The following is a 15,775-nucleotide window of genomic DNA, read 5'->3' on the forward strand; positions in this document are numbered from 1 at the left end:
ACTCCTGTAACTCAGGAGGCTGAGGCAGGAGGATCACTGGAGGCCAGGAGTTCGAGACCAGCCTGGGCACTATAGCAAGGACCTGTTTCTTTTTCTTTTTTTCTTTCTTATTTTTTGAGACAGAGTCTCAATCCATAGCCCAGGCTGGAGTGCAGTGGTGCAAACTCAGGTCACTGCAACCTCCACCTTCCAGATTCAAGTGATTCTTGTGCCTCAGCCTCCCAAGTAGCTGGGATTACGGGTGTGTGCCACTACGCCCAGCTAATTTTTCTATTTTTAGTGGAGACAGGGTTTTGCCATGTTGGCCAGGCTGGTCTTGAACTCCTGGCCTTAAGTGATGCCCCCACCTCAGCCTCCCAAAGTGCCGGGATTACAGGCATGAGCCACTGTACTCAGTCTCCACTTCTTAAAGGAAAAATTTCATTTAAAAAAAAAAAGACAATCAAACTGAAAAATGGGCAAAGGCAGTCACTCAGGAAGCTGGGGCAGGAGGAATGCTTGAGGCTAGAAGTTCAAGACCACCTTGGGCAACTCAGTGAGACCCCATCTCTATAAAAAAATCAAAAATTTAGCTGCAATGTGGTGGCATGCACCTGTAGTCCCAGCTACTCAGGATGCTGAGTGGGAGGACTGCTTGGGTCCAGGAGGTTGAGGCTGTAGTGAGCCATGATAATGCCTCTGTACTTCAACCTGGATGACAGTGAGACCTTGTCTCTTTAAAACAAAAATGGGAAAGAACTTTGAAAAGGCGACAGATATTTCTCCAAAGAAGATGGTCAATTAGCACATGAAAACTTATACAACATCATTAGCCATCAGGGAAATGCAAATCAAAACAATGAGATCCCAACCACATCTACTAGGATGGCTATAATAAAGTTAAAAAAAGGTAAAATAACACATGTGGCAAAGATGTGGAGAAACTGGAACCTTCATACACTACTGGTGGGAACATAATGTGGTCCAGTCATTGTGTAAAATAGCTGCTGTTACCTCCTTCTCCTCTGGGCAGTACAGGGGCCCTGTAGGATGAAGAACAGCTTTCTGTGCATAATAAAAGAGTTCTGATATATTCTTCAGGTTTTTCGCTGAACACTGAAAAAAAAAAATTAACATTTTTACACTCTGAAATCAATTATGAGAGTTAACCATTTTTAAACTATTAACATAAGGCAAAAGTAGGATTCCTTTAAAAAAATGAAAAACGTATCTTTCTTTGAGGACCTAACAATATGAATGTCTAGAAAGAGCTCAGAGGCCAACTCCAAGTTCTCTGTTTTATTTGGTTACATGACTTCACAAAGAGCAGGAAATTTATTCCATCCCACATTGTCCCCCCTCCTATTTCGAACCTCAATTTAGTTAGAATTCATCAAAAATAAATTTTTAAATAAAATTATGAAGCATACCTCCACACAGGTTTCTATTTCTGTATACTGGTTCATAATAGGAAGGATGGTCTCCATACTACTATATTCCACCAGATCAGATTTGTTCCCAACCAATATTAAAGGCAGCCTAAAATTAACAGGGTACATTGTAATAGGGAAGGCAAAAGACATTAGATTTATATTTTAATTTACATCATAACCCATTCTAACCAAAAAGCTTTTATTTACTCTCTTCAACATGAACCTTCCTCTACAGTCACATCAAGCCCTCTAGATAGCATGTATTTACTCAACATGTTAGCTATTGAGCACATATTATAAGCCACATACAGCTGCAAGTATTAAGGACACAAGACAGAAGGCCTCTTCCCATTCTGTTTTGTTTTTTGTTTTCTTGAGACAGGGTCTAGCTCTGCTGTCCAGGCTGGGGTGCAGTGGCAGGATCACAGCTCACTGCAACCTCAAACTCCTGTGCTCAAGTGATCCACTTGCCCTAGCCTCATTAGTAGCTAGGACTCTAGGTACAAGCCACCACACCCAGCTCATTTAAAAAAAAAAGGTTTTTTTGTAGAGAAGGGTCTAGCTATGTTGTCTAGGCCACTCTTAAACTTCTGGCTTCCCAAAGTGTTGGGATCACAGGCATTAGCTACCATGCCTGGGCAGAACTATAAACCTCACCATTCCAATAGTGAAGAACAGAAAATGAGCAATAAGCAAATAAAATAATTTCCAATTCAATAAGTACTCTGCAGGAAATAAATACAGGGAGAGAGTAATGAGAAGGAGATACTTATGTATAATAATTAAGGAAAACCCCCTCTGTGAAGGTGACATTTGAGCCAAGGGGTGAAGGATAAGACGAAATCTGCCGTGTAGAGTCAGGGAAGAGCGACCCAGGAGGAAGGAACAGCATGTGCAAAGGCCAAAAACTGAAAAAACATCCTGATGGCACCAAACAACAGGAAAATGCCAGAATGGCTATGGAGTACTGAGTAAAGAGAAAAAGGTATAAAATGGGGGTAGAAAGAGGATCAAAGGTTAGACACATAAGGACTTACAAGTTGCAGTAAGGAATATAGGTTTTATTGTTAGTGTAAAATTGGAAGCCATTGAATGGTTCTAAGTAGGGGGGTGACATTTTTAAATGCAGTGATTTTTAGAGCTATATAATGACATATTCACAGCATGATATAATGTCTCCATTACTTCAAAATGATCTCAATGGGAGGGGTAATAGATGAAACAAGACTGGTCATGAGTTAATTGCTGATTCTGGATAACAGGTATGTATCTTAGTATATGTTAGATTTTTCACTAACTTCTTTTTTTTTGAGACGGAGTCTTGCTCTGTCGCCCAGGCTGGAGTGCAGTGGCGTGATCTCAGCTGACTGAAACCTCCGCCTCCTGAGTTCAAGCAATTCTCTGCCTCAGCCTCCCGAGTAATTGGGATAATAGGCACCTGTCACCACACCCGGCTAATTTTTTTATCTTTAATAGAGATGGGGGTTTCTACATCTTGGCCAGGCTGGTCTTGAACTCCTGACCTCGTGATCCGCCCACCTTGCCCTCTCACAGTGCTGGGATTACAGGTGTGTCACTGTGCCTGGACTAAATTTTTAAAAATATAACAGTAACTTGGATTACAGCAGTGACAGTGAAGATGAAAAGGAAATATTCAAATTTCAGATATATTTTATAAGTACAACTGACAGAAACAGCTGATAGTTTAGATGTGGAAAAATAAGTAAGGTCAGGAGCGGTGGCTCATACCTGTAATCCCAGCACTCTGGGAGGCCAAGGCAGGTGAAATGCTTGAGCTCAGATATTTGAGACCAGCCTAGACAACATGGCGAAACCTCATCTCTACAAAAAGTACAAAAATTAGGGAAAAGCAGAAATCAAGAAAAATACATAGGTTTTGGCTGGGGGAAAAAAAAAGTCGATCTCAGAAGATAGAGAAGATTGAGAAGAATTTTTTGTTTCCGTTTTTGGCAGGGAGAAGGCAGGGAATTAAAGATTTTGCTTTAGACAAATTAAATCTGAGAAGCCTATGGGGAAAAATCTTAATGGGGATATCAAGCAGGACCAATCTAGTGATACACTGTTATGAATCCTGCAAGAGATCTTGGAGGGAGAGCAAATCATCCTGCTGGAACTCTAGACTGCAACAGAAATACTTGAAAGGATTTAGCTTATCTAAACTTTCGTGTGCCATTATGCTTGAAAAAACTGACCCACCATATAGCCCAAATATAAACTCCTAACACTACCAGGAGGGTTTCCAAAAATACAGTGGTTTGTAACCAAAGGTGTGCACAGAGTAATTTATGGAGCATAGACAGATAGATAGATAGATAGATAGATAGATAGATAGATAGACAGACAGACATAGATAGATACATATATATATATATATATGATCATATATATATATATATCTGCCTGGTACAGTGGCTCACTCCTATAATTTCAGCACTTTGGGAGGCCAAGGCAGAATGATTGTTTGAGGCCAGGAGCTCAGGACTATCCTAGAAAACATAGTGAGACCCTGTTTCTACCAAAGTTTTTAAAAAATTAGCCAGGTGTGGTGGCACACACATATAGTCCCAGCTACTTGGGAGGCTGAGGCAAGAGGATCACTTTAGCCCAGGAGTTGGGAGTTGGAGGCTGCATACACACACACATGCACACACCCCTATGCCTGACTCCAAACATACTGATTCTAAAATTCCAGGGGTGAGACAAAGACATCTATATTGTTTTGAAAGTGCCTCAGGTGACAGTGACGAGCATTCCTGATTAAGAACCACTGTGAAAATGGTCCAACAAAGTCCTAAGGAAGAATATAGGCGTAACAAATATGAACTGAAGGTATGAGGCCCAGTGAGAAGGTATTGGAAAGTGTAATGTTCAGATAATAAAAAATATATCACCCTGGGAAAAGCCAGTAACAAGAAAAATAAGTAAGGCTGGAAGCGGTGGTTCATGCCTGTAATCCCAGCACTCTAGGAGGTTGAGGCAGGCAGAATGCTCGAGCACAGAAATTTGAGACCAGCCTGGGCAACATGGCGAAACCTCATTTCTACAAAAAGTACAAAAATTAGGCCAGGGGCTGTGGTTCATGCATATAATCCCAGCACTTTGGGAGGCAGAGGCTTGAGGTTAGGAGTTCGAGACCAGCCTGGCCAACAAAGTGAAACGCTGTCTCTACTTAAAATACAAAAAAATTAGCCAGGTGTGGTGACATGCATCTATAGTCCCAGCTACTTGGGAGGCTGAGACAGGAGAATTGCTTGAACCCAGGAGGTAGAGGTTGCAGTGAGCTGAGATCACACCACTGAACTCCAGCCTGAGCAAAGCAGTGAGACTCCAACTCAAAAGAAAAAAAAATTAGTTGGGCATCGTGGTGCACACGATGGGGTTGAAGCAGGAGGATGGCTTTAGCCGGGGAGGCAGAAGTTGCAATGAGCCAAGATTGCACTCCAGCATGGGTGACAGAGCCACACCCTGTCTCAAAAAAGGAAAGAAAAAAGAAAAATACACAGACTCCTGTCATTCGGGAAGGGAAAAATAAAAGTCCAGGGACAGGCTCACATATGACTGGATCACAGTCACACCTGAGAACGCTAAATCAGACCTTCAGTGTCAAAAGACACTATCAGATGGTAGAAGAAGGCCACCAAAGAGGCCACAGCATTTTAGGAAGCTGTCATGGTAAAGCCAAAATTTTTTAAATCAGTGGTCCAAGCTGGTGCTTGACAGATCTTAGCAAAATTGCCCTCTCTTAAAGATTCCCTCCTAGAAATGGTTCAAGCAAGAGCAAAAAAAGCAGGTATTAGGAGCATATGGGTGTTAGATCCTCTAAGGCAACCCTGTCTGATACAACATTCTGTAATGATGAAAATGCTCTTGATCTCTACTCTCCATTACCGTAGGCACTAGTTACATGTGGTTACTGTGTATTGGAGGAACAAGCTTTAGTTGTTTGTTTTTTTTTTTTAGACAGAGTTTCGCTCGTTACCCAGGCTGTAAGCTTTAGTTTTATTAATTTTCATTAATTTAAATTTAAAGTTAAATCACCAAACTGATGAGAGGCTACTGCATTGGACAGCATAGCTCTAATGGGACACTCTTTCCTTTCCACTTATCAAGTCATCACAGAGTTAAAACCATGATAAAAGAGAAGCCAGACAATGCCACAGCATTGCTCACAGCACATATAATGCCATCTCAGTCTCCCTTCCAAAATACGTAAGACACAGGGTTAATGATCATAATCATATGTTTAGAACCAGATCTTAAGAGTTTCAAGATGAAACTCTAATTAATGTCAACGTAAAAGAGAATGTCCAACTAAAAGAGAAATCTAAAAAATTGGGTAAAGAACCAAATGTGTACAGTACATAGGTATTAGTCTGATTTTCCTATTTAAAAAGATTCAGGCCATGGACAGTAGCTCATGCCTGTAATCCCAGCACTTTGGGAGGCCCAGGTGAGTGGATCACTTGAGGTCAGGAGTTCGAGACCAGACTGACTAACATGTGAAACCCTCTCTACTAAAAAATACAAAAATTAGTCAGGTGTGATGGTATGTGCCTGTAGTCCCAGCTACTCAGGAGGCTGAGGCATAAGAACCGCTTAATCCAGGAGGCAGAGGCTGCAAGGAGCTAAGATCATGCCACTACACTCCAGCCTGGGTGACAGAGCAAGACTCTGTCTCAAAAATAAATAAAATAAATAAATAAATAAAACTGAGATTTTTCAAGCAGCAGTTTGAGAAAGTGAAATGTAAGATTTATGACCAAAATAATCTGTCTGAAGTTGTGAATCATTATGACATCAGAGTTCTGTTTCCTGTTTTGCTCTCAAGTATATTTGCTCCCTCAAATGAGTCCCCCCCAGAAAGTATGTGGGTATGTGTATGAACAGACAGAAAAACTGACACATAAAGCAAATGTGGCAAATTGTTAACTAGTGGATTTAAGTGAAGGATTTAGGGAAGTTCAATGTACTATTTCTTGAACCTTTTCTGCAAGCTTTAAACTTTCAATATAAAAAGTTTGAGAGAGGAAAAAATACCTGCTGTCTTTGTCTGTTCTTTCATTTATGAGAGGAATCCATCGACTTGTTACCTAAAATGAAAATTAACAAGTGCTTAGCCATGATGAGGATCTTCACGAAACACTCTTCCCTTAGACCTTAAAATTCTAAACTGAGGATCAACGTTAGCAGTTCTCCACTGAAAGCAACTATAGTGGAAAAGGTCACACCTACCTTATCAATAGAATGCTTGTTGTTAACGGCATACACTATGCAGATGACATTAGCCTAGAAGAAAAAGTAACAAATTAATGGTATCTAAAAATAATAAAATGTAGACAGTTAATATATTCGGGTGAAAGGAAGAAAAAATTTAAAAGCTAATACAAAAAAAAACCAAACAATTAGCTTGCCTGTAAGAGAAAATGTTCCTAAGGACTTAAAGCAAAATACATACTCAGTAACAGCCATAACAACAAAGAACTGAAAAAGAACTCTTGGTAATTAAGAGAATGAAAAAGGGTCGGGGTAGATCAGGAGGCCAGGAGTTTCAGACCAGCCTGGTTAACATGGTGAAATCCCATCTCTACCCCAACTCTAAATACAAAAATTAGCTGGGCATGGTGGTGCAAGCCTGTAATTCCAGCTACTCTGGAGGCTGAGGCACAAGAATTGCTTGAGCCTGCGAGGTGGAGGTTGTAGCAGCCTGGGTGACAGAGCAAGGCACAGTCTCAAAAAAACAAAAACAAACAACAAAAAGAGAATGATAAAGGCAAAAACCTACACCTCTGTTTTTTAAAACTCACCTGTGATATTTCTTGATGAAGTTGTTCATCACTCTGTTCTGCTTCTATAAATAACAAAAAGTCAGTGTTTCATATTGCAGACACTTTCATAAAAACTAACGGCCAAACTAAATTCTGTGCAACACCCATTTAACATCCCTCAAAAACGACATGGTGTAGGAAACACAAGGGCAAGCCAGGCGAAGGAAAAGGTTGAACTATGATAAGGCAGCTGGCACTGAAAGATGAGTCTATAAGAGGATAACTCAGGCATGGAACAGCAGAAGCACTGTGTAATAAATCTAGGCCAGCATCTGATCCAGAGTTGAAAAGGGTCAGGCAAAGGACTTCAGAAATCCAGGCTAGAAGACTGGGTGCTGAAGAGTCAGAAGCTCGGACAAAGAGTCTATACACACAGGACCAAAAGGCCAGGTGAGATTCTGGGTAATACAAGCTTAACATCTAGATAGCAGGTGGGAGTAATAACAACTAGGCCCAGAGGCAAAACCATAGCTTGCTAATGAAGAGAGGAGAATTCCCTCAGCTAAAACTAGGTTTTTGCAAAGAAAAAAGAAAAAAAAAAAGAGAGAATTCCCTCTCTAGCATGTATCTAGCTAGAACTGTCTCAATGGGTGGGTGTGCCTGCAATTCCATGGGTACAGGGATATGAATGATACAGGTAGAATAGAAAGCAAATAATTGAAAAGCAAAGCAATTACCGGCATGTTAATTTAGGCCACCTTAGGTTATCTATATCTTCCCCTAAAAATGCCTGTTACTTCTGACATATAAACTAATATATATTATTCGTGATATTTTATACTATGCTAAATAACAGGCCATATTTTTAATATCTTTCCATATGTTAAGTAATCATTGGGTTAAGGCTTCAATTCTAATACTGAAGTGAATCTAATTTTATAGCTACACATATTGAAGAATAATTCTGTAAATAAATCTAGTTATGAGACTGGCTGTAGCAGAAGGCCTTCATCTCCCTCAGCTTCCAGTACAGTGCTGTCCGAGATACAATGCAAGCCACATACATAGTTTTCAATTTTTTAGTAGCAACCTTTAAAAGGTAAATAAAAAAAGGTAAAATTAAATTTTCGTTTAACTCAAAATATCAAAAATATTTAAATTTCAACATGTACTCAACAGAAAAAGGAAGTATTTTATATCCTTTTTTCATATGAAGTCTTCAAAATCCAGTTATATTTTACACTTAACAGCATATTTTAATTTAGAACAGTCATATTTCAAGTGTTCAACAGCCACAGGTATTATAGAACCCAACTTAGTAATCTGGGGACGAAGAACTGTCAGATGAAGGCACTGGGTGGGGTATGGGGTCAAGGTGGACAGATGTAAATGAGATAAGAAGCATAAAGAATCATTTACTGCTACAGAGAAAAGACCACCTCACTGAACACCTTTTAAAGCTCAGTAAATATCTTTTTTCAAGTCTATTAAATTAACCCTACAGCTTCACCTACAAGAGGATATTCTTTACCTGAGTAATCTACAATGTGCGTTGGAACTCTCTCTGGGGTGACATCAGCTGGAATGGTGATTTCTTCTGCCCGGGGAGGAACCTTCATTTACAAACAAATATAGAAAAAAAAAACCTTTTGAATATTATCACTCAAACCTGTAACAGATGATATAAATTTATCTACACAGGTTGAGTACTTCTAAACTCAAAATCTGAAATCTGCAACGTTCTAAAATTCGAAATTTTTTAGTGCTGATGATATACTCAAAGGAAATGCTCATTGGAGCTTTTCTGATTTTCGGATTAGAGAAATGCTCAACTGGTAAGTATAACGCAAATATTCCAAAATCTGAACAAATCTGAAATCTGAAACACTTCTGGTCCCAAGTATTTTTGGATAAGGGATGCTCAACCTGTTTTAGCCCCTCTCTCCAATACCCATTTGTTGTACACATAAGTGTTTATTTTTGTGCTTTACCACTGATGCAAATATACATTAAAATTATATGATAAAAACATTTTTTAAATGCATAATTATAACTACATAGGAATAACACATTAAGAATACTTCAGATCTGACACAGACTCAAAGAATTCTTGAATTAATTTGGTGTTTCAAGTGTTAGATTTTTTTTAATATGTTGTTTTCATTCTATTTTGTTGAAGGCTGAAGATACTCTGCAAATGAGGAGATATTTTAATCCAAAACAATTTGCAAATAAACTAACAGGTTATCAACATTCATTTCCTCTAGAAAATGACTGACTGGCTAAATACACCTTATGTTTGTTTGTTTGTTTGTTTGTTTGTTTGTGTATTTATTTATTTTTTGAGACAGAGTTTCACTCTTGTTGCCCAGGCTGGAGTGCAATGGCACAATCTCAGCTCACTGTAACCTCCGCCTCCGGGTTCAAGCTATTCTTCTGCCTCAGCCTCCCAAGTAGCTACAATTACAGGCATGCACCATCATGCCTGGCTAATTTTGTATTTTACTAGAGACAGGGTTTCACCATGTTGGCCAGGCTGTTCTTGAACTCTTGACCTCATTGGCCAGGCCGTTCTTGAACTCCTGACCCCAAATGATCCGCCTACCTCAGCCTCCCAAAGTGCTGGGATTACAGGCGTGAGCCACCGCACCCAGACAAGCCTTATGTTTAATGATTCCATTTTTCAGAAGGATTTTTTTAATTAATTAAAAACCCTTCTAGAATACTTATAATCCCTAAAAAAGTGAAAAAATAAATAAATTTTTAAAAACCAAAAACAAGGGCTGGGCACAGTGGCTCATGCCTGTAATCCCAGTACTTTGTGAGGTCAAGGCAGGTGGATCACGAGGTCAGGAGTTTGAGACCAGCCTGGCCAACATGGTGAAACCCCATCTCTCTAAAAACACAAAAATCAGCCAGGCATGGTGGTGTACACCTATAATCCCAGCTACTCAGGAGGCTGAGGCAGGAGAATCACTTAAATCCAGGAGGCGGAGACTGTAGTGAGCCGATATCACGCCACTGCACTCCAGCCTGGCAACAGAGCAAGACTTCGTCTCAAAAAAAAACAACAACAACAAAAAAAAAAAAAACATAAAACCAAAACCCTCATCCACAATCAAGAGGACTATGCTGAAACAATTCTAAACTAAAACTTACTTTTAGGTGGAGTTATTATAAATTAATGTTACTTACTGATTCTACAAATAATATATGAATATATACTTCATTTCTTAAATTAAGTAATTACTTATTTAACCATCTTGTCTAAAAGGAAAAAAAAGCAAAAAAAAAAAAAAAAACAACCAAATTCAAATAGTCTTTGGCAGCTGTAAATCTGAAAGCACTACTACATGATACATCAAATTCCTGTCTGAACAATGAAATTATACAGACATTCCTCCCTAAACTAGAGTAAAGGAAGGGTAAATGTAAACTGTGACACTAATGATACCTACTATGCAAGAAAAAGAGTAATCTGAAATCATTTTCATCCCATTCCCTATAACCATATCCTAACTTTATGTAAGGTTTAGCCAACAGCTCCTCATTCTGGAACTTCCAAAATGTAAATGTATTGCCAGTAATAATAAAACCACTTTACTACTTTTGGCAGCACTTCCCTGTTATCAAGTTTATCTCATTTGAGACCCAGAACAATCCTTTGAGGTAGGCAAAGGTGAAATGAGTTCATTTCATCATTTGTAAAATGAAGCAGGTATATTAAAGGTTTTCAAATATATGTATCATAATTCCAGTGGGTTCTGACAAAAACACCTCACAGACCAGGGAGTGTCAGACAGAAGGCCAAGTAGGGATTCATACCTTTCTCCTGAACTTCAACTCATGGACTGCTCATTGCCTTTTTCATATTTTGGGTTTATGAACAACATTTTATTATTAAGAGAGGGCTACAGAGCTTATATGATATCTATATCCCTTTCAGCTCCCATTTATCTATAGATGAGACAACTGAGACACAGAGAGCACAAAGGTCCTAGACAAGGTCAAAGGCAGAAAATACAAAAGATTTAGGGGAACTTAGATATAGGTTAGTTATTTCTCCTATACCATATTTCATAGATATAATTGATAAACGAGTATTAGCTTTTTAAAAAGTCCCAACTGGCAGGGCACAGTGGCACATGCCTGTAATCCCAACACTTTGGGAGGCCAAGACAGGTGAATTGCTTGAGTCCAGGAGTCAGAGGTTGCAGTGGGCTATGATCACACTGCTGTACTCCAGCCTGGGCAGCAGAGTGAGACCCTGTCTCTAAAAAAGGAAGAAAAGAAAAAGTCCCAACTGTCCAAAAGGAAACACAAACCACATGCCAAAAGAGGCAGAGTTCATTTCTATTAATTTGATTTTGATACATTTTTTAAAATTTAAATATGGAAATCAAAATGTTTACCTCTTCTGGAAATTCTTCACTGACCAGAGACATAATCAGTGATGTCTTCCCAACTCTAGCTGTGAAAAGAAAAATCATTACTTTAATAAAGTGTTTAGGTTCTACATAAGCTCAAATTCAGCAACCACATTAGGAAGTCTGTCGCTCAGCTAAAATCTAAGGCATCCAAATTATCAAGTTTTAGTACAATACTTAAAAGTAGATCTTTGTTTATGCTTAGAAAAGCCACGCTTACTCATTATTTTTAAAAATCTGCCAAAATACATTCTATAAAAGTGCAAATCCTTCCTAACATCCTCCACCAACACTTTAATATTCCCCCAGATTTTTCCTATACTTATATTAACTTGCAATATTTTACCACAGTGGAATCATACATAGTTCTCATACTACTTTGCAACTTTCCTTTATCACTTAATTATGTGTTTGGACAGTATGTCATGTCAGTACATAAAAACTCTTAGGAGAGAACAGTTGAGTTACTGGTTAATGGGTACACAGTTTTTGTTGAGGATAATAAAAAAGTTTTAAGTACAGATAATGGTGATGGTTACACAACATTATGAATAAATTTAATGCTACTGAATTGTAATTATGAATCGTTAAAATGGTAATTATGTAATATATATTTTGACCAATTTTTAAAAATAGCAATAGTAAACTCACTTTATATTAATATTTTTTAAAACCTTCTGCATTTTTTTGTTTTCTGAGAGATGGAGTCTCACTCTGTTGCCTAGGCTGGAGTGCAGTGGCGCAATCTTGGTTCACTGTAACCTCCACCTCCTGGGTTCAAGTGATTCTTGTGCCTTAGCCTCCCGAGTAGCTGGGATTACAAGCACGCATCACCACGCCCAGCTAATTTTTGCATTTTTAGTAGAGACAGGGTTTCCCCACGTTGGCCAGGCTGGTCTCAACCTCTTGACCTCAGGTGATCCGCCTGCCTCAGCCTCTAAAAGTGCTGAGATTACAGGCATGAGCCACCACACTCAGCCATCCTGCATTATTTTTGATAGTTGTATTAGAATCCACTGTGATGTATTATAATATATTAACATAAACTCCTAAAAAAAAACATTGGAAAGGTTTCCAAGTTTTCCCTTTTTTTTTTTTTTTTTTTGATTCAGGGTCTCACTCTGATTGCCCAGGCTGAAGTGCAGTGGTGTGATTTTTTTTCTGGCTCACTGCAGCCTCGACCTCCCTAGGCTCAGGTGATTCTCCCACCTCAGCCTCCTGAGTAGCTGGGACTACAGGCGCATGCCACTACATCCAGCTAATTTTTTTTTTTTTTTTGAGACGGAGTTTCTTGTTGCCCAGGCTGGAGTGCAATGGCACAATCTCAGCTCATCGCAACCACTGCCTCCCGAGTAGCTGGGATTACAGGCATGTGCCACCACTCCCGGCTGATTTTGCATTTTTAGTAGATATGGGATCCCTCCATGTTGGTCAGGCTGGTCTCAAACTCCTGACCTCAGGTGATCTGCAGGCCTTGGCCTCCCAAAGTGGTAGGATTACAGACATGAGCCGCCATGCCCAGCCTTGGTTAACATTCTTTTTACACATCAGGATAAGAAGAAAAATTTTTTAAATGCACCATCTCTGATTCATCATTATTCTGTATTTAGCAGTCAAGGTCTGTCAAATTTTCCTTTGAAATGTTTAATATTCATTCCTTCCTCGCTATTCCTGTTTCCCTAATTATGGTACTTTTATTGAAAAATCTCCCAGTCCCCAATTTTCTATTCCTTTCTCCAGTTTCCTCCTTAATCTACCAACAATACAAATGCCAATCCACTTTTCTTACATACTCTTTTCATTTTCTAACTCACCGGATCAAATGCCTTCTTTGAATTATCTACCACATCAAAGGGAAATCATTCTACTGGCCTTTGAATATCATACATAATCTATCCCTAGTTCTCCTATCTAATCTCATTTCCCACTATTCCCCACTGGATTTGCTCAAACAAAGCCATTCTGCACTGTGTAAGTCCAAACAAGCCACAATAAATCCTGCCCACCTCACAGTTTCCCTCATCTAAACATCATTCCTGCTCTCCCTCTACTTTTCCAAATGTTGTTAATAATTATCTTTCAAGGAGGGCTCAAATTCTACCTCAACCCTACTCACATTCTAGAGATACTGTAGCTCTTATTTCCGCTACTGCCTCCTTTGAACTACTACTGTACCACATAATTTATATTAAATTATAAACTTAAATTTTTACCCAATATACACACAATATGTGAGTCTACATTGACACAATAACCAAATATTTGGAAACACTTCGATAATGAACAAAACTTTCCAATTCTACATGAATGGGAAAAGGGTCTCTAGCACATCAACCAGACTGAATCATCTGATTTTGATTTCACCTGGTCCAAGCATAACAGTACTGCTGTATTTTCAGCATTACCACTAGGGAAATTAGTCCCACCTCCTGGAGATTCTGGAACTACCATTCAAAGATTTTCTTAACAGTAACTGGAGAGCTGGGAATAACGGGTAACTGCTGAGGCAGTTAAAACATAAACACAGCCAGGTGCGGTGGCTCGCGCCTGTAATACCAGCACTTTGGGAAGCCAAGGCGAGTGGATCATGTCAGGAGTTCGAGACCAGCCTGGCCAACATGGTGAAACCCCATCTCTACTAAAAATACAAAAATTAACTGGGCGTGGTGGTGGGCACCTGTACTCCCAGCTACTTGGGAAGCTGACAATTGCTTTAACTCAAGAGGCAGAGGTTGCAGTGAGCCAAGATTGCACCATTGCACACCAGCGTGGGTGACAGAGACTCTCTCTCTAAATAAATAAATAAATATATATATATATATTAAAGGAAGGTGTGATATAACATAGAATACATTTGGTCTTTGTCACCAGTTCCTGGCACAGAGCATCAGAATGCCTTGGAATTTCCTGAATGATAGGAGTGTCTTTTATTATTAATGAGTCCCTTTCAACCATACTTGAGTTCATCCTAATGAGGTGACTCATGGGAAGGAGTGGGCAACAGAACAAGCTAGCAGAGTGTGTGGGAGCTGGTCACCAGAAAAACCAACTACATGATTAGAGGATCAGAACTCTCAGCCCCACCCCAAAACCTCCAACGGGGAAAAAGCTAGAGTCAAGCACGTGGCCAATGGCTTAATCAGGTCTACCTACTGAAAACCCATATAAAAACTCTGAGCATCAAAGCTCAGGAGAGCTTCCTGGTTGGTGAATGTATCAATGCACCAGGAAGGTGGTGCACCCTGACCCTGCAGGGAAAGAAACTCCTGAGCTCGGGACCCTTCTAGACCTTGTACCTCTTCGATCTGGTTGTACATATGTATAATCGTGAATATAGCACTTTCCTGAGTTTTGTTACTCACTCTAGTCTGATGGGGTAGTAGGAAACCCTGAATTTGTAGCTGGCCAGGCTGAAGTGTTATTGAAGTGAGGGCAATGGTATTGGGAACTGAGAAACATTATAACAGGTTTTCTATCCAAGAGCGCTAGTTCCACCCAGATACATGTGTACCATGCCTGTAACAAACTAGGGAAAACACCAGAATACACAGAGCATTGACTTATGCTTCTACATGACCATCTTTTTTGTCTAGACTTCTACTATTAGTTCATTTTATAATTATTGACCTGATTGCCTTCTAAGAACAAAGTTTTGTCTTAGCTACTATGTGCAGATAATATGGAAAATGTATTAAATAAGACAAGGCTGAGCACAGAGTGGCTCATGCCTGTAATCCTAGCACTTTGGGAGGCTGAGGCAGGCGGATCACTTGCCAGGAGTTTGAGACCAGCCTGGGCAATGTGGCAAGATTCCATCTCTACAAGAAATACAAAACTAGCTGGGCCTGGAGTCTCAGATACTCAGGAGGCTGAGGTGGGACGAGGACTTGAGCTCAGGAAGTTGAGGCTGCAGTGAGTCATGAAAGAGCAAGACCCTGTCTGAAAACAAAACTTAACACCAATGTATAATTTGGTCTCTAGTAGGAAAAAATAGTCAGTTATCCAGTTAAGACACACATATTCTTTTCTTTTTTGGGCAGGGGTCGGGGGAGGAACAGTCTCGCTATGTCACCCAGGCTGGAGTACAATGGCGAGATCTCAGCTCACTGCAACCTCCGCCTCCCAGATTCAAGTGATTCTCTTGCCTCAG

The 15,775-nt window shown here is 39.6% G+C and overlaps 1 protein-coding gene across 28 annotated transcripts in view; it reads right to left on the reverse strand.

Moving 5' to 3' along the window:
* The window catches only part of RHOT1 (ras homolog family member T1), a 72,084-nt gene that overhangs the window by 40,270 nt on the left and 16,039 nt on the right, over positions 1-15,775 (reverse strand). For 8 of the 28 annotated variants that reach the window (XR_013535787.1, XR_013535786.1, XM_078373874.1 and 5 more), the window contains exons 2-9: positions 11,611-11,669; positions 8,730-8,811; positions 7,238-7,281; positions 6,666-6,719; positions 6,471-6,523; positions 3,162-3,254; positions 1,410-1,518; positions 994-1,095 (exon numbers count right to left, since the gene is read on the reverse strand). Coding sequence is in view for 22 of the 28 variants with exons in the window: in XM_078373874.1 (XP_078230000.1) it covers positions 994-1,095; positions 1,410-1,518; positions 3,162-3,254; positions 6,471-6,523; positions 6,666-6,719; positions 7,238-7,281; positions 8,730-8,811; positions 11,611-11,669 (596 nt within the window). In the remaining 6 variants the exon portion in view is untranslated. The remainder of the gene's footprint in view (positions 1-993; positions 1,096-1,409; positions 1,519-3,161; positions 3,255-6,470; positions 6,524-6,665; positions 6,720-7,237; positions 7,282-8,729; positions 8,812-11,610; positions 11,670-15,775) is intronic. The other 20 variants (XR_013535789.1, XR_013535788.1, XM_008997114.5 and 17 more) reach the window with 3 other exon arrangements.

This window comes from Callithrix jacchus, chromosome 5 (genome assembly GCF_049354715.1).
Source record: "Callithrix jacchus isolate 240 chromosome 5, calJac240_pri, whole genome shotgun sequence".
NCBI classification, from domain to species: Eukaryota; Metazoa; Chordata; class Mammalia; order Primates; family Cebidae; genus Callithrix; species Callithrix jacchus.